Source organism: Rhineura floridana, chromosome 18 (genome assembly GCF_030035675.1).
Source record: "Rhineura floridana isolate rRhiFlo1 chromosome 18, rRhiFlo1.hap2, whole genome shotgun sequence".
NCBI lineage: Eukaryota > Metazoa > Chordata > Lepidosauria > Squamata > Rhineuridae > Rhineura > Rhineura floridana.
Window position 1 is genome coordinate 6,988,417 of NC_084497.1, and position 19,136 is coordinate 7,007,552.

Sequence of the window (19,136 nt, forward strand, 5' to 3'; positions counted from 1 at the left end):
ATAATTTGGATCCTGTCTCTTATTTGCATCATTTCTCCCATAGCGTTTGCTGTGCTGCAGCAGTGACTTTGGGTTTGCTAATCCAGAAGTTTTGCAGGGCCTGACCATTGGTGATTTTATTTAAAACACACACACAGGGCTTCTGGGGTTCCATGAGATATTGCCCACGCTCTTCCAAATATCTGTGCCATTCACAAGGACCAGAAACTTTCTTATTTAAACTGAAATATGAGTTTCTGAGGAAACTGATTGCGGTGACCTGTAGAAATTGTTTTACATGGCTTTATTGTGCTGTTTACTAGTCTTGGGGGAGTGGGGGGCAAGGCAGGGAATGATGGAAGGCGTCAAACCGCCAAGCACTGGAAATCTTATTTAGGACTAGCAACTTGATTTAGAAACAAAAAGGATGCTGAGGTTCTTGGGAAAGTAGACGGCAGGCCCGATGCTACATGTCAGGACCTGTTCTGTTTCCCCTCCCCTCCCCCGCTCTCTCTCTCTCTCTCTCTCTCTCTCTCTCTCTCTCTCTCTCTCTCTCTCTCTCTCACACACACACACACACACACACACACACACACACACACACACACACACACACACACACACACACACACACACACACACACACACACACACACACACACACACACACACACACACACACACAATCTGAGTAACCCTCCAATTTAACCAGAAACAAAATCTGCCAGGCGGCATAAGGAAGAGGCCTCTGCTGCCACCTGCTGGAGTGTTGCAAACATAGCATGGCCGGGATCTCAACTTGTTATGATTCTGCTTATTGGGGACCCGGCACCTTCCCAGACATAATTGTTGGCCAAACAGGAAGTATGGCAGGAAGTGACCTCATGGAATCCTCCTGCTTCCAATTCTGAGTTGGTAGTTTGGCTTCAAAGCCCTTTTGTGATTGAGATTTGTGCATCAACGTTCTTCAGGGTTGGCTCCCCAAATGAACAATGCCCTTCATCTCTGGCTAAGAAATCCGGTTCAGTTTGCATTTAACAAACTGAAGGTGGCATAAGTAGTTTTCTGATCCCCATTTTATGCTCACATCCCTGCGAAGTAGGTTAGGTTGAGAGACGGTGACTGGTACAAGGTTACCCAGTGAGCTTCATGGCTGAGTGGGGGATTTCAACCCTGGTCTTCCATGTCCTAGTCTGACACTCTAACCACTATGCCACACTGCCTCCATTATACCATGTTGCATTGCAGGGGGATAAAAATCGAGTGTCTTTAAGGCCGCTCTACCATCTGCTAAATCCTGATAATTGAATAGTCCTTTTATCCACACTGTACTTGAATGTTTGTAGCCAGGCAGAAGCTGGAGAAGCCTGATTGGTCCTAATCATTTATTTTATAGTTAATTAATTGTAATTTCTATTAATTTTGTCTTAATCTGTTTTTAATTGTGTTTTTATACTTATATGTTGTAATCCACATTCGCTGGCTTTTAAATGTGGTTTTATTCTGTTGTACACCGCCCTGAGAGCTTGTTGCTAAAGGGCGGTTTAAAAGTGCAATAAATAATAATAATAATAATAATAATAATTTCTCTCTCTCTCTCTCTCTCTCTCTCCCCCCCCCCCAGTCCTGGTATTTAGGCTAATTGCAGCTTTCATCTAGACCTTCCTTTTCCTTCCCCTCGCACCCCCAGGCTTTGGGTTTCCTTCAGGGAGAACAATGCAGCCCACCCCCACCCCCCGGCTCAATCCTTGGTGGCAGCACGGAGAGAGAAAGAGAGAGACTCGACCACGACATCGAGAGACACTGCAGAAGAAAAGAGAGGGGGGAAGGTCCAAATGTTTGCAAAAAGTTAAAGAGAAACCAGAGCAGAGCCTGTCCCCTTCAACCACCCGCCCACCAGCGACCCGTTTCCCAAGCGGGGAAATGTTTGGATGGGTCTCATTGGCCGGAAACACTACACGCCTTTCCACGGAGGATGGATTACCACCTGTGGCCACCCGGGATCCCTTCTGTTGCATCCTCGAAAGGGATGCTATATGCAAAAACTTTCTGGTTCTTTTTTCCATCTCTTGTGAGTAGAAACAAAAAACAGAGAACAAATGTAACCTGGCCTGCTGCAGACATCCCTCCCCCAAACTTTCCTTTTTCTACACCTGACTTCCTCTCCCTTCTTTGGAGAAGTTGGCGCAGCGTGGACGAGAGACTGCGCTATGGATCCCTGAGATGGGTCAAGCTGTTTAGCTGGGGCTACGTTGAGATGCAGAGGTAGCAAATTCCCTCTCCTGAGAGCCAGGAGAGAGAAAAACTGTGGACACCTTTTAAACTGTGTCTCCCTCCCACCCCCACCCTGCACCTCCCACAAAATAATCTATGCTTTGCTTTCTGGTGGGAGTTCTCTGGCCCTCAGCACCTACTGTGACAGGGTGGTGTTAGGGAGACTTCTTTGGTGGAGAATGCAGGGGACAGCGTTTGCTGTCCTCTTTTCCCAGAATGCTTTGCGCTTTCGTCTCAAAAGACGCCATCTTTGGAAAAAGCTGGGACGGGGCGGGATGGGATTGGAGAGGGCGGGGGTGGGTTGATCTGGCGTGGCCTGCCATTGTGGGAGAAGGAGACGGATTCAGGCCAAGTGCAATCCTGAAGTGGATGGATTCAAACGGCGGGGGGAATATGAGCGAATTGTGTTCGGTTGTCGTGGTAATGGGGGTCAAGCTGGGACGGTGTGACATTTCTTTGAGGGCACAGCGGAGAATTGAATGTTGTACTGTGCTGTGTTTAAACAGCATTCCCCCACCTTCCCAGTGCTGTACCGAGAGGTCTGTCTTTAGCCTTTGCCTTAAGGTTGAGTCCGAGGCTGAAAGATGGCCCATTCCTTACTCAGCTGTACGGAGTCTGGTCGACTTGTTCTCTTGTGGGGAAGGGGATTGCACTGGGGCGGATAGCATGATGCCCGCAGCCCATGGGCTCTTCCTCAACCGCCCAGCTTTATAACATCCTTTCCTGCAAAATCTGGTTGGGCGAAAGGTAACCAGGGGTGGGCGGGGTGGGCTGAAGGGGTTGGAGAAGGACTCAGTGGATTGGTGGACCCTCCCTCCCTCCCCCTTCCCTTCCCCACCCCATTGTCCCAACCTTGTGTACAAAGAGCTATGCATGCTAGAGTAAACCAGCGATTAGGTGGGGGGGGGGTGATGACCGCTGACAAGGATTGCACATTATTATTATTTTTGTAGGAAATGCACTTTGAAGAGGAGAAAGGAGAGGAGGGGGGAAATAATGTGAGGGTCAGAGGAGATAACAGAAGGTTGTCTCCCGTAGTGCTTTTTTAAAAAAAAAAATGTTGAGGCAAAGCGCGGTGCTCATAAGGACACTATCTATGCTTAGGGACGGGATGGTGTAAAGGCAGGGCTTTAAAGCGCAAGTCTTTCAGGACGAGAGGAAAAGAGCTAGATTCAGTGGGGAGGGGGGAGAGAGAAAGTGATAACTTCTTCCATCATCGTCCCCTTGCTAAAGGACTCAGTCATTTCCCTGCCCACAAGCCCCAAAGTAGAGCTCAGAAGCCATCATGGACTGGTACAAGTGCCTAGATTTTAACGCTCCAGTCCTTCTTGCTGGGTTACGGAGATTCTGCATGGAGACACCGCGTGCCCACCCAGGGGCGAGCTGACCTGTGGCGCCCTGGGCACGTCACTTCAATACTGCCTCCCCTTCCTGCTTCCCAGCAAACACCAAAGCTTGAAATGCCACGGGCCCGTTGCCCCCTTTACCCTGGTCGGTGCCGGCTCGCAGTGGATTGCCACAAAGAGCCGATGATGGAAACAGCACTGTGGCTTCTGGATCACCTTCATCTCCAGCGGAAGGTGCACCATCGTTCAGGATATCGAAAGGACCCCGAGAGTTGCCTTCCCTTTGCTCTAAAGGGTCAAGATTGAGGTGGGAGCATATGTGGAGGGGATCGTGCCCTCCAATCATGTCATGGAAGTGGCTCTTGACCACCCACCAGAAAGACCCAAAGGACAGATGAGTCACAAAGACTCCCTAGAATCCAAACATTCTAGAATCCAAAAGCCAGAGAGGATCTGACCAGTCTCTGACCACTGGCCACACTGGTGGCTGGGGCTGACGGGAGTTGGAGTGAAGCAATATCTGGAGGGCCATCAGTTTCCCCGCCCACTGTTGTAGTGGGATTCTCCTTGCCTTCTCTAAATGCCACTTCTCGGGGAAAAGGCGTGATGGTTGTCAAGCTGGTATAAAACGAATAGATGTGTTTTTACTGAAGAAATACCAGGAGATGCCCAGACGACATTCTGACTCTCTCCAGGATGGGAGAATTTGAGTGCAGACGCTACATCTTTGTGCCTCGATCCTTTCTCCAGCCCCAGAGAAGACATCCAGGTGAATGAATGCACATCCAGTTGCGTGAGTGTGTGAGTTTCTGCCCAACACACACACAAGGATCAGGCTGTTTTTCCAGCTTTGAAGGCCCAGTTCTGTTTCAATCTCCTAGGACAACGATCCAGTTCTAAGATCAGTTGGGGAGTGGATTGATTCTCCCCCCCCCATTTTTTACCTGCTGGGCCCAAACCAGTTTATGGCGCTCCAGATCTTCTTCGCCCAGGAGCCTCTGAGACTCCAGATGTGCAAAAAAAGAAGAGAGTTGAGCTTTTGGAAAAGGGGTGAACCTCTCCGATGAATCCCCCGCAAATTTGGACACGCACCCCTTACACATGAAAACAGCGAAGGTTGCTTTGGATCTTTCACTCTGTGTGATGGAAGCTGGCCTCTTGAGATTCTTGGGCGGATCTTCCCATTCCACAATCTGTCATCAGCCGCCGTGCCTGTCGCCCCCCTGAATCATGCTTCCGACAACGTCTCACGACTTTCCCTCCAGGGTCCATGGCTTCTGGCTTGTGTTGGCATATGCAAAAATCCTCCTTGCCACTCCTCCTTTCTCCCACCAAGGCCAAGAGGGGGAATGGGGGGGCAGAAAGACTTTGCTAGATAACCCAAGCCCCCACCTCAAATTTGGCATCATTTGTGGAGTGGGGGCAGTTTCCAGCGGCTTGTGTTTACATCTCTGCACCTTTATACTGAGTAACCTTGATGCCAAGTTTAACCCATGGTGGGTCAGAATTGGGCAAGAGGGAAGAAGATGTCCGCCCCTGCTCCCCAAACACACCCCTCACACACACACACAGGCTTATACCACATGGGACAACGAGGGTCTTCCGTTGGAAGGCTGACCCAGGATTTTTTTAAAGTGAAAATTAAATATATATATATATATAAAATATATATACATATCTGCAATTGGTGGAGAAGAAATGTTTTAAGAGAACATCAGAAGATTTTAACCCTTTGCAACTATAGACTGCATGGTGCTTTGAAACGGGAACTCATGTGACCTAGCTCAACCAATCAGCTGGCTGAGAATGTGTGCATGGCAAATTATACATAAGACCCCCTCCCTCCCTTCCAAACCTCTCCCCTTGTTCTTCCGGGGGGAGGGGAGAAACCCTCACCTTTTCCCTCCCTCTTAATTTGCACGAGAAAAAGAAAAGATGTTTTATACCACATAATGTGCCTTGCCTTCTACGGAAAAAAAAATGTATTAACTTTAACGAGATCAGTGCACAGATCTGTTGCATGCTTGGGAAGAGAAAGATAAAAGGGTCAAGGGGAGGTGTATGGGTGGGTGGGATATATTGCCTTTTTTTAAAAAAAAAATCAGCATTATGGATGGGTACGGGGGGGGCAAGTTGCAATGAAGGAAAGGAAGTGGGGATTTTCTGCAATGTTAATTTAAGTTTTTGTTTTTAACCCAGAAGCTTGTTAAGAGGGGCAGGGGGCGGCAGAGACGCTTTGAGAGGTTCAGTGCTCTGAGCTTCTACCTCCTGAAGGGCACATTTGCGCAAGGTGTGGCGCATGGGTTTGGGCGGCATAACTTCCCTTCCTTGCCAACGCACACCCAAAGGACACTGGCAATCATATCCTCTTGCACCTAGGGGTTTTTCATGGAATCATGGAATGGTAGAGTTGGAAGGGGCTGTTGAGGCCATCAAGTCCAACCCACCATTCGATGCAGGGATCCGCCCGCCCCCAACGCCCCTGCGGGGAATGCCACGGCGAGGGGTTGGAGACTGAGGGGGGTTCGGAAGCTAACTGAGCAAGAGGAGATGCGGCTTGTGCACCCTCGTCCCGTTTTAACCTCTGAGTCAACAGGTTTGTTAGGCTGTTGGGGATATTTTCAAAAGCCTCCTGACCTGTTGAAGCAGAGGCAACAGTGGGATGAAAGGGAAGGGAGGAAATGTGCAGAAAAGTGGGCCTCTCTCAAACCATGTTCAGTCCTTTAACTTCCACTGTCGGTCTCCAGTGACAGCCAAGCCACTTCCCAACCCAATTTTAAGTTTGTTGTGAATATGGATCTCTCCTAGGGCTTTTGGCCCTTTTCAGGGTCAGCATGCTAACACGGTTTCAATGCCAGGTTGAAACAACTGATTTCAATTGCGTCTGCAGCAGGAGTGGCCAAGATAGTGCCCACGGGCACCAGGGTGCCCGCCAGAAGTTCACACGGTGCCCGCAAAAGGTCTCGGCAAACTTCCCTTCCAAAATCCAAGAAGGCACAAGAGGCTGTTTGCTCTTCCTGCTCAGTTCCTGTTTCCATTGGCCTAGATCTGTCTACATTTTATTGTTTTAATTTATTTTTGCATTTATTTCCTCCCAGGAACTCAAGCCTTCTCCACCCCCTCCATTTTATCCTCACAACAACCCTGTGAGGTAGATTAGGCTGCGAGATGAAGTGACTGGCCGCCCAAGAGACAGACAATAAGAATTCCCATTGTGTATCACTGGGGAGGGCATGGGGCCAGATTTGATTTTTCTTCCCATCCCATGCCATTTTCCCCTTCTCTGGCAAGAAGCACTTTGGAGGGGGGTCCCTTGAACTAGCAATTCTCCCCCCCTCCACCTGCCGGCTGCATTCCATGTCTTCCAGTGATGAACAGAAATGGAAATCGAGATTCAAATATGCAATGCCTTGCCTGATCTCTGTGCTTTTCTCAATCAATTATTTTTTTTTAGCAGCAATGAAAGATTTGTCTTGTCAGTTGAATGCCCGTGGAAGAATTTGGTTAGCTGTGAATTCTACAAATGCCAAGGGATAGGGGCTTAACTAATAATGCAGCACATTTTCTGGCTGTTTAAATGACCAAAGTTGGCAATCATAGCTGAGACAAACATTTTTTTGGGGGGGATGGTGTCTTGACCCCAAGCCAGCCTGCTAAGAGTCACCAGAGAGCTTAATTCAGTCCCATTTTTCTTTTCTACCCCCCCATAGTTGACACTAGAACTTTGAAGTCGATTGGGAAAGTGTCCAAATGTAGATGTGTGTGCCTGTCTTGAGTGCGGTGTGGGTGTCACAGGTGTAGCTTTGGCGAATATCCTGAGATTCTAGATTATTTAAAAATGAGGGGTGTAAACTCTCTGGATTTTCAAGTGGGTCAGTTAACTTCTTTTGAAGCAGCCAGTTCAAGAAGGACATTTGAGAACCCGACAGACTGGAAGAGGCTGCTCTCCGCCTCCCTGGGTGAGTCGCTGCCGGCTTGTCCGGTTTCCAATCGCCTGCCGGGAAAGGGGGTGGTTAAATGTTACCACCTCTCTGCATTGTCCCTGAGGGTTCCTGTTGTGTGTATGCCTCCACGGCTGTTTTTGGGCTGGCTCTTAAGAACATAAGAAGATGTCTGCTGCATCAGGCCAGAGTCCCATCTGGTCTCATTCTCAGTTGGCTTCTACTGGGCAAATTCTGCTGTTTTTCTCCTGTTGAATGTGGTGACATTAGGCTCAGCAGAATTACCTGTCCTCTGAGGAGGAGGAGAAGGAGGAGGTATGTCCAGTTCAGTGACTCATGCAGAGAGAGAGCAGCAGACTCCCCTGAAGATAGGTCGTCCTTGTTCTTTACAAAAACAAAACCTTTGAGGGCATAATTTTTTTTTTCAATTACACTTAAAAATAAGTATATCAAAGGATTAGGAAACATGAGTTTGTGTTTCAGCCGTGAGTATTTGTTCCCATAAATCCCTTGGCAGTATTTGGGGAATATGCAGGGATTTGGGGGGGGCACATTGAACAGGGGCAGATCTCGCATCACCTATACTACACCCACACTCATGTGAACCTGTGGAATGTATCCAATGTTAGCAGACCCATTAGGTTGTGTTCAACTCAGCTCTACTCAAGAGTAGTCCGACTGAAATTAATAGTCCTGAGTCAGTCCTGTCCTTTTAATTTCAACCGGTCTAATGACATTAGATATGGTCCATTGAAATGTATGAACATGGCCAACAATTCCCATGGGTCTCCTCTGAGTAGAACTTAGTTAGATATAACCCCATGTTTCCTATCACTGGAAATCTTCCATCCTATATCCTCCCCTCCCCCTCAAATGGGATATTTTCCAGATCTAATTTTTTTTAAGACAGAAAAATGTTAGTGTGGAAAGAGGAAGAGAGAGAGAGAGAGGATAGATTTTTTATTTTATTTTTTTAAAGCTTGCTGGCTTTCTGTAATTATTTTGCTTGCTTTTATTTGGCTGAGCAGATAGGATAGTGGCTGGGGTTTTAACATTTTATAAAAAGGAAAATGGGAAAAAATGACTTTCATGGCAGTGGCTATGGGAAAGTCTGAAGTAGAAGAAACTTGCCCAATATCCCAGAATACTTTCTGGAAACACACACTCACACAACACGTTTCCTTGCCCCTGTCAAAACCGTTTCATTCATTTTTATTATTCCGTCTCTTTCCCCTCATTGCTTTCATAGAATCGTAGAATAGTAGAGTTGGAAAGGGCCTATAAGGCCATCAAGTCCAACCCCCTGTTCAGTGGGAGACCATTGCTGCAATAACGTCAGTGTGCTCCATTCAAACCGCATGACATTTTCAGGCCTTCTGCCACTCGCAGGCATCAGCCTAGGATGTTTCAGCCAGACCAGATGGCGGGTGCCCATTTTGAGAAGCCTTTTAAAAAAGGCGCATAGTGGCCTAAAATCTCCCCATTGTTATCACTGTGAGATCCGGCTGGCTCTTCTTGTGCTTGCATCTGCTGTGTTTTCTATGAACTTTTCATTTTCCAAAAGAGTAGCCCTACCAACTTTCCAATGGACAGGAAACCAGGAATCTGCCTTATAGTGAGCCAGACCCCTGGTCCACCTTGCTCAGAATTGTCGCAACTGAGTGGCATTGGTTGTCCAGGAGTGTCCCCAGCCCTTTCTGGAGATACCGGGGATTGATCCTGGGACCTTCTACATGCAAGGCAGAAGCTCTTACCACTGAGATACCGTCCTTCCCCCTGGAGGACAAAAGCTCGCCACTGAATAGGCAATTTGAAAGGCACAGAGACACCGTATAACTGCCCTCGCATTCTGCTCCCTTGTATATATCCTTTCTGCAGAGTTTTTCCCCCCCCCGCCCTCAGAGAAAATGAATGCATCTGCTGGTTTTGCATTTCATCTTTTTTATCTTTTAAAATGCATATTCTATCTTCTCATTGCCCGCGCACTGGAGGCAAAAGTTGCTTTTTCAGATCACACTTGGCAAGAATTATCCGTGGACAGGAGCAATCACTGTCGGAATTCAGTGGAGGCTGGAACATTGAGAGTGGAGGAGGCCCTGGCCCGTCAAAACTGCCTGGCTCCGCCTCCCACTGGCTCCGCCTCCCACTGGCTCTGGCTCTGGCTCCACCTCCCTCTGGCTCCGCCTCCGCCTCCTGTTGGGCGCCCTAGCTTACGCCCTCCCAGTCCCAAATGGGCACCAGCCACTGCTGCGGAGAACTTCCCCGCCCTCTCGCACTCAGCAAAAAAAATGGACCACCACCCAATGGAAAGATCTGCTTTGTTTTGGGAGAAAACGTTTTTGTGTAGAAAGCGTTAGGAGATGGGTGAGAACTGTGTTTCTTTCTTCTGGAGAGTATTTTAAGGCTGTTTTGGGAGGGGGTCTTGGTTCTCTCCTTCCGCTTGCCCCTTTGATCTGTGTTTGATCTCTATTGATTTTATTTGTGATGGGTTTTCCAAGCTGGGCGGCGGAAGGGAGAAGCAGGCAGGTGTGATCCCATTTTGGGAGACCCTCTAAGGGCCCTTTGTAGGGACTCCTTGTTGTCCAAAAGTGCAGTGGTGCCAAGGGTCGCTTGTGCAAGGACTCTTTGGAGGAAAGGATGCGAATCAATGTGAGTTTAAAATAAATAGATGACGGGGCAATGACCTCAAACGGGGGCTCCCAAACTGGGGTCTGTGGACCACCAGCGCTCTGCGACTTTCATTCAGGCGCTCCGCGGCTTGTCTGCGTATCAAGTGTCTGCATTGCTTTGTAACTGGATTGTTAGCGCTCCTTTGCCTTCTTGGATCGCATTTTGTCCTGTCGCAATTTGAATTCTGTGGGATGCAAAGGGCGATGCTATAAAATGCAATGTGAGAAATGGATGACGCTCTTTTTTGAGAAAAGCTGCTCGGAAGCAGACAGTTTGCTGCGATGGGAATCGTGAAGTGGTCCGCTGAGACCCTTGGAGGTTTTCAAGTGGTCATGGGGCGGGGGAAGGTTTGGGAGACACTGCTCCATGGGGTGCCAATGGTGACTCAGTGAAATACAAGATAAGAAAACAAAGAAGCAACAGAAATAAATATCAGGCCACACCCAGCACAGCACCATTGCTACAACAGGCAGTAAAATTATGAAGGGATCCGCTCAGACTACCCGCAATGTTTGCATACTCCATGGAGGGGGAAGTTTGGGGACCCTTGCTCTAAAGCAAATGCAGAGTACTGAAGCGGTGCATTGGGGCCGGGACAGTTTGGGGGTGGGAAGGCATGATTCACCCTCCCCAGTTCCAGACATTGAGGGGTGCGTCAACAAAACCGGATTCTCTGATGTTTGCGGGAGGCGAAAGATGTAGAATGGGGATGAAGAACCTCAAGCCTGGCCCTCCATGCTTCACTGTCTGGCCCTTGGGACTCTCTTCAGACCATGCTTGTCACCGGCCCCTAGTGTTTTTGCCTAGCTGGAATATGCCTTTCAACTCTGATAATGTTTCACGCTTGTCTTGGTGGAGAGAGGTGTGTGCGGAAATGAGCCTTTATACAAAGGTCAAATGGATATTCACTTCTGTCCGTTTTTGCCTCGTGTCTTCATGGCAGAGCGGGGATTCAAATCCCTGGTCACCCAGGTCGTAGTCCCAGCACCCTGATCTTTACACCACACCAGCTCTACGGACATCCCATCTGCATTGCCAATGCATTTCTAGATTAAGAAGAAATTGTATAGCCTGATAGGCAGCCATCTATTGGGATTATTCCCTCTTTCCCCTCCAAAAAACCCTTCACTAACTCTTTCTTCTTCTTAAAGCACTCGGTCTGCCGGTTTATGGAATAATAACCAATGGAAGTGAAATTCTTTTTAAAAAATGAAAGCACCTTATTTTGGGACCACATCACCGTTTCTCGGAGTTTTTCTTCATCATCTGTTCCAGCCTTTCCCAACTAGTGGGCCACCAGATGTTGTTGGACCACAGTTCCCATCTTTCCTGACCATTGGCAATGCTGGCTGAGGCTGATGGGAGTTGTGGTCCAGCAACACCTGGTGGCCCACTAGTTGGGAAAGGCTGATCTATACCATCTCCAAGGTGGCGTCTCTGGAGAAAACAGGTCCTACCCCATTTCCTCTTCTCGGAACGTAGGGAAATTTGCACTGATGCCATTTCCATCTTCTTATAGGTTAGTCTCGCGCCCGGATGTGGCACCTGCAGAAATGCCATGTAAGCGTCGCTTTTGGGAAAGGGTTAGAAAGAAGATGCAGGGGAAGTAGAAAATGTTATGATGAGGTTAAGGGATGTTTTCCCTGCCTTGAAACATTGTTGGACAAGGATGGGGCACTTGTGGCCTTCCGGGCATTGCTGAACTACGACTCCCAGCAGCCTTGACTGTTGACCATGGGGCCTGCTGGGAAATGGAGTTCAACAGCTTCTGGTGTGCCACAAGTGTTGCACGGGGAAGCAATTCAATTCAGTTCACATTTCAAGCCGAATTTATCAAATCCGCACTTTCTGAGAACTGAATCACAGCCCTCCTTCGAAATTCACACTTAGCCAGATTTTGAGATGCAGTTCTCCAGCCAAAAATGTTACAAAAATCCATATGTTAGGGGGAAATATGCATAAATAAATAAATAATATGCGTTATATTTTGGAGAATTTGCTTGCAAACAACGTGTACATTAGTCAAAGCTGCGTACAAAAATGTATGCATGCAAAAAAATTTAGGAGAAATTTGCGCTAAAATACTGGAGAATGTTCATGAGGGTTTAAGGATTAAATTTTAAAAACTGCAAAGTTCCGCAGAAATGTGGAGAACTGAATTTGAGATTGGGAAAAATGAGTAACTAAGAGAACTGAACTTGATAGATCTTTCCATCCCTAGTGAAGACTAGCCCTTTCTTGCAATGGTACCGTTTAATGTTTCTCTGCAGGTTGGCTAACTGGTCCCACCTGATGACATGTTTAAAAAAATACACTCACCAACAAGTCCCCACCAATAAGCAAACTGTAAATATTGGGCTAATGTAGATGCAGCTCAGTTGCTCTACCTAGAGATGCTCTGCCACTGAACTACTGTTGATGTGATTGGACAGTCAGTTGCGCCAAGATGCTCTCTTTAAAAAAACAGAACAAAAAATGCTAAGGGGGCATGCGCATGTCAATAGAACACCACACATGCACACACAAAGAACCTTGTGCACCGATGCAATCACAATGCGGTTAAAGGTTTTGGTTAATTTATGGCAGCGCTTTACCCACACAGAATTGTGCAATCGGTGATTCGAGAGTGGAGGAAATGTTCTGAAGGTACCGGGAGAATCATAGAATAGTAGAGTTGGAAGGGGCCTATAAGGCTATCAGGTCCAACCCCCTGCTCAATGCAGGAATCCAACTCAAAGCATTCCCGACAAATGGCTGTCCAGCTGCCTCTTGAAGGCCTCCAGTGTGGGAGAGCCCGCTACCTCTCTAGGTCATTGGTTCCATTGTCGTATGGCTCTAACAGTTAGGAAGTTTTTCCTGATGTCCAGTCAAAATCTGGCTTCCTGCAACTTGAGCCCATTATTCCGTGTCCTGCACTCTGGGACGATCGAGAAGAGATCCCGGCCCTCCTCTATGTGACAACCTTTCATGTACTTGAAGAGTGCTATCCTATCTCCCCTCAGTCTTCTCTTCTCCAGGCTAAACATGCCCAGTTCTTTCAGTCTCTCCTCACAGGGCTTTGTTTCCAGTCCCCTGATCATCTTTGTTGCCCTCCTCTGAACCCGTTCCGAGAGAACTTTCTCTCTCTCTCTCTCGGAAATGCTTCTGATATCCTACAGGTGGAGAGCAGACCCCACAGAAACCACAAAGGAATGGAAATAAAGGGCAAGCAGGTTAAATGCAGCAACACTTTTGTAAGCCTACCTTGCCTAGTCGCCCGGAGGCGACTCCAGAGGTGCCCCTGGCAAATGGCGATTCGCAAAATTATCCCAGACAATCAAGAAGGTGAGGATGGTGAAGAGGAAGACAGGGTGGGTGGTTTTCAAGTCCCACCTTGCGCCCATAAGACAATTTGGAATGGTACCCTTAGGGCAAGGACAGGGAAGCCATGGCTATCTAGGTGCTGTTGGACAATCTTCCATTGTCCCTGATCTTTGGACATGCTGGCTGCTGGAAGTGTTGGGAGTTGACAGTCCAGCCACATCTGGAGGGCCAGAGGTTCCCCATCCCAACTCTTAAGAGGCATTCCCTTCTCTTAGGAGGGAATGCCTCTTCTAAGTAGAGAATGCTGCTTCCTAGAGTAGGGAAAGCTGGTGCCCTCCAGAGGTTGGTAGTCTGCAAACCCCAGTATCCTTGACCTTTGGCTGATGGGTTTTGGGGTCCAACAACCTCTTAAGGGCCACCGCTTTCCCACCGTGGGATCCTTGCTGTTGGCCTTACCAGGAGGGAGGAGAAACTGAAGGAGGAGATGAGCATACACACGTCCCGCTATGCAATGTAATGTTTGAGTCTCTTCTACATCTCTCATGCACTACAGATACCTGTAAGGATGAAGACACTTTTTAAAATATTTTGAGGTTTTTTTAAAAAAGGCCTTGTACTATAAATAGGAGAGGTGGATAGAAATAGTGTACATAATATTATATTTACCTTTATGGTGCTATTGGAGGATTATTTGCCGCTGGAGGGACTTGCTGGGGTGTAATCATCCGGGGCTGCAATGGGGTCGTCGTCCTCTTACTTTTTGGGTTCCAGTCTATGTACAAGCCAATGGGCACGAAAAGGGAGCATGTTAGCCACTGAGAACAGTCCTTGTCCGTTCATGCTGGTTGGAGCCAATCGGAGTGAAAGGAGATGAATCAGCCCCTGAGAAGACTCTTCTCAGTAGCTAACACACCACCTCCCCTTTCACCCTGATTGGCTCCTAGGGACATCTGTTGTAGTGGAGTGTGGACTCGTGAGGTGGCGTGACTATCATGGAGGGGCCCTGTACTCCTGAATTAGCCAGTACAATACTGATCTGACATGTGTCTTTGCCCTCCCAGCCAAACCTGCCTCTCCCCCAGCCAAAGTTGTGGTTCTGTAAAAATGAGAGATCTCCTTGGAACGGATCTGGCAGGAGGGGATGGGAGGGCAAGACGTGGAGTCTGAATTGACAGTCCTTCCATAGAAGCCAGGATGACCTTGCAATGGGACGGTGGGACGGAAAAGAAGCAATGTCTATTCTTTTAGAAAAATACTTTTGCAATATAATTTTATTAAGTTGCTGCTTTTTCTGTTTCTGTTTTCTAAATGAAACACACACACCTGCACACCAAGTTCCTTTTGAGCTTGCACAGAGTTGATTTGGGATTTAGGCTTTTTTTTTCCCCCAGGGGATGTGTGGGTGGGCAGAAAATTCGGAAGCGATTGGCGTAAAGGTCAAGTTAGGGGATTTTGTTGACCTCAAAGGGTATGGGCAAGTCTAGTGGGGGGGGGGGGATGTGCAGCCACAGAAAATATATTGGTGAAAGATGCTGAAAGCCGTTGTTCAAAAATCAGACCCAAAGAGTGTGGGGTGCATCAACAGAGGTCATAGTGTCCGAGCAACAATCCAGCGCTTCTATCTCCTAAGTTCGTCCTTTCAGAATGAACGGAGGAGAGCCTTATCTTTGCAACATCCTTCTTCCAAAATGAGTCACTTCTGAACCGTTGAACATACAACTGGGCGCGAAGCGAAATGTTCCTTTTTCTGTGTGTACGAACAACATAAACCACTTTGAATCCAGTTTAGTTTGGGGAGCCTTTCCGTTATCCTGGGAAACGGTGGTGTTGGGAGGGCAGCGATGGTTCTCCAAGGTGGCGCGCTAGCGGTGGTGAGGAGCCACCACAGTTAAAATTGGATCGGAACTGGTTTTAGGCCTGCGGCGTCGACCTAACGTTCATTCTGTGGGCTGTCCAACAGAAATCCGTCCACCGCTGTCAAACGAGTGGCTGCATGCTTGCTTGCTCGCTCGCTCGCTAATTCCCAGGCTCCCCTAGACTTACACTGTTTTGTTGACAGAGAAGGATATGAAAAGACAATAATTGTATACACACACACAAAGGAAAGAGAAGCTGGCAGGATTCTGGAATACCAAAAATATGACTTTAAACTGTGCCTATGAACTTTACTGCTGGAGTCTCTTTCCTTGCTTCCCCTGTTCATTTTTCCTTTTGTCATTTTTTCCCCTTCTGAGTTACAGTCTGTGGCATCATACCCCACCACGTCGCATAAAAGGGCCCCTTGGGAGGAGAGATTCGTTCCCCTAGTTGGACTCGATGGCCTCGTAGGCCCCTTCCAACTCTACTATTCTATGATTCTATGATCTTTTCCTCCAGGCTGAAGCAGTGCTGTCAGGATTGGCTAAGGGGAAGCAAGTGGGCGGAGCTTGATGAAGGGGAGGAGCCAGGTGGGTGGAGTTAAGGTTGCTGTCATGCCCATTTGTCCATATTATTAGCGTTGCCTGATTTAGGAAAAGTTGCAGGGCAATCCTATGTGCCAATGACTAGGGAAGAGGGAGACATTTGATTCAGTTGGGATTTCGAGCCAAATCTAACAACTTTCCGAAGCGATATGAAAACCAAAACACAGCCCTCCTTCAAAATTCGAACTTATTTGAATTTTGCAATGCAGTTTGCCAACCAAACAATGCTTACAAAAAGGCGTACGTAAGAGGAAAGTGTGCATAAATAGGAATTGTATGAGTGAAAATAACAAAAATGCATTATATGATGAGAAAGGGCTTGTGAAAAATGTGCACGCTATACAAAATCTTGCATCTTCCACACCACCATACACACGCACGCCCAGTTTATTGGAGATTTCAGTTTCAGGGAGAAAAAAACCCCAATTCAGTCAATTTCATTCAGAAGTGCATCTTTCTAAGTTCTGGATGGGGATGCTAAATCTGATTGGCAATTGAAGCAAGGATCGTGTAGGCCCTTTGAGGTGAAATATCCCTGATTTTTCTCTTTACGGCTCCCGAACTGCAGGTGATTTGTAACCCAACAAGGACGTGGAAAGTAATTGCTTCGGCTTGCATTTTAACAGGAGAACCAAACTGCAGCTTTCCTTTGAAATTTGCATTGCTCCAGCTTTCTTCAAACAAACAAATCTGCTTATAATCATAGAATAGTAGAGTTGGAAGGGGCCTGTAAGGCCATCCAGTCCAACCCCCTGCTCAATGCAGGAATCCAAATCAAAGCATTCCCAGCAGATGGCTGTCCAGCTGCCTCTTGAATGCCTTCCCAAAGAGCACCAGAGATCGTATGTTAGGGGAAATGACCTACAAGAAGGCACACTGTTGGAGGAAATTGGCAAAAAGGAAAGATGCGTACATGAGGCAAAATTGCATACAAAACAAGTATATTAGATGATACGTGCACGAAATGTGGATGAATTTTCAGGCAAACTTTAAACACACACATACAACCTGATGCTGAAATGGAAATAAAAGGCGAGGCTGGAAAAAAGAGGGATTGCTAAGACAGCCAAACTGGCAAATTTGGCCACCCTTTTGTCTATCCGCTCTGACAGCACTGCCTGGCTGGCCAGGGGGGGCTCAATATCCTCTCCCAATGCATCACCCTGAGCAGTGCGGTTTTGTTTGGGACATCTCCCTTTTACCCTTCGTGTTTGTGTTTGTCATTTTGCAATCTGGAAGGGAAACCGAGGCAAAAACAATTCCTCAAAGTTACGCTGCGATTCTCACGTGGCATGATTCTAATTTCCTTTTTTCAAGAAATCATAATTATTCTTGGCATTTCCTCCTTCCCCTCATGTCCACCTCTCTTTGTATCACTCGCCCGGAGTCATTTATAATATTTTGCAAATCTTGCAAGAATAGTGTACTCTCTCGCTTCTCGCTTGCTATGTTCATACACACAAACGCACTGTTGTGCTCTGGGGAAGATCCCTCTCCTGAGGGGTGGTTTGGGAAATGGAGCTCACTTCAGAGGGGCTCATCTAACATCACCACTTTAAGCGGTTTTGTGGTCGGTCCTCTCCTGGGGACTGTGGCGTGCATCCCACTATATTCAACTCAGAGTAGACCCATTGCAACTAACAGGCCTATGTTAGCCACATCTGTTCGTTTCAATAGGTCTCCTCTAAGCATGACGGACGTTGGCGACAGCCCTATCATTCCAGAAAGCAGGGATCTTTAACCAGAAATACCCATGGCTCCACCAACTACAATTCCCAAGATCCATTGTGGAGGGGAGATACCAATGTTATATCAGTTTTTGAAAATATGCAAGACACACCAAGAAACGAGATAATCAAACGCAACTCAGAAGCTGTTTGGAAGCAATTTTCCAGTCTGGTTCTTGAAACACAGCAACCTCAACTCATGGTGTTCTGCTTATTTCACCCAGGCTATTACTGGTCTCTTTCCAACACACACACACACACACACACAAGCATGCACACCTGCTTCCCTGGTGCTTTCACAATATTTGATTCTAGCTTTTGTTGTACGCGTACTGTTAGCCGACGCACCTCTCTCTCTCCCTCCCCCTTTTTTTTAATGTACCATTATCCGAAAGCTGGCTCTGGTTTTCATTTCTTTTCATTTTAATCCCCCCTCCCTATGCAAAAGGAAAAAAAAATCCAAAAGGACAATTTAAAAAAGAAAAAGAAAAAAAATAAGAAAAAAGTGTGAAAAAAATAAAAAATGTATTAAAAAATTAAATAAGCTATGCTTTCAACTCTCCTGCAGACTCTTGTGCCTTTATTTTTTAAAAACAACTCTCTAGTTCTGGTCACCACATCTTATAAAAAAGGGGGAAGGGATTTTGCCAAGTGGGGAAAAGTTACGGAAAAGGGCAACCCACATAGTCAGTGGGCTAGGCGTTGGCTCGTCAACACGGCCGCTCCAAATGTTGACCTACAACTTCCATCATCCCTGGCCATTGGCCATGCTGGCTAGGGCTGCGGAGTACTGTAGCCCGACAGAGTCTGGACAGCATTGCACTGGCGACCTCAGTTTAGAGCCACTCACTCATGAAGAAAGGTGACAACATTTGGTGCCTCTGAGTCTAGGCAGCATGGGGGATAACAGCGGCTCCATGTTGGTGGTGCAGTGGAATCCGTTCCGGGATTTAGTCTGACCTTTCAAGGAGCACATTCTGGTGGCTCTTTGACTAACAAGATCAAGTGAGGAAGAATAGGTTGCCTTTCGGGCTACCCCCCCCTCCCACTGGTTCAGGTCACTTGTCACAAGCTCTGGTGTGTTCCTTCCAATAATGGAGTGGTGATGGCCACCATTTTTTTTTGGGGGGGGGAGGCTTTAAAATGAGATTAGACAAATTCACAGAGGAGGTGTACTAATGGCCCCAAATGAAACCTCCATGTGCATAGAATCATAGAATAGTAGAGTTGGAAGGGACCTATAAGGCCATCAAGTCCAACCCCCTGCTTAATGCAGGAATCCAAATAAAAGCATTCCCGACAGATGGCTGTCCAGCTGCCTCTTGAAGGCCTCCAGTGTCGGAGAGCCCACTACCTCTCTAGGCAATTGGTTCCATTGTCGTATGGCTCTAACAGTTAGGGAGTTTTTCCTGATGTCCAGTCGAAATCTGGCTT

General features: G+C 47.3%; 1 protein-coding gene across 5 annotated transcripts in view; it reads left to right on the plus strand.

The window, feature by feature from the left end:
* NFIC (nuclear factor I C) overlaps nucleotides 1–17,956 on the plus strand; it is a 145,199-nt gene extending 127,243 nt beyond the window's left edge. For all 5 annotated transcript variants that reach the window (XM_061601629.1, XM_061601627.1, XM_061601632.1 and 2 more), the window contains one exon: nucleotides 1,604–17,956. In XM_061601629.1, the coding sequence (XP_061457613.1) occupies nucleotides 1,604–1,621 (18 nt within the window). In that variant the 3' untranslated portion in view covers nucleotides 1,622–17,956. The remainder of the gene's footprint in view (nucleotides 1–1,603) is intronic.
* Nucleotides 17,957–19,136: the final 1,180 nt, after the last annotated feature.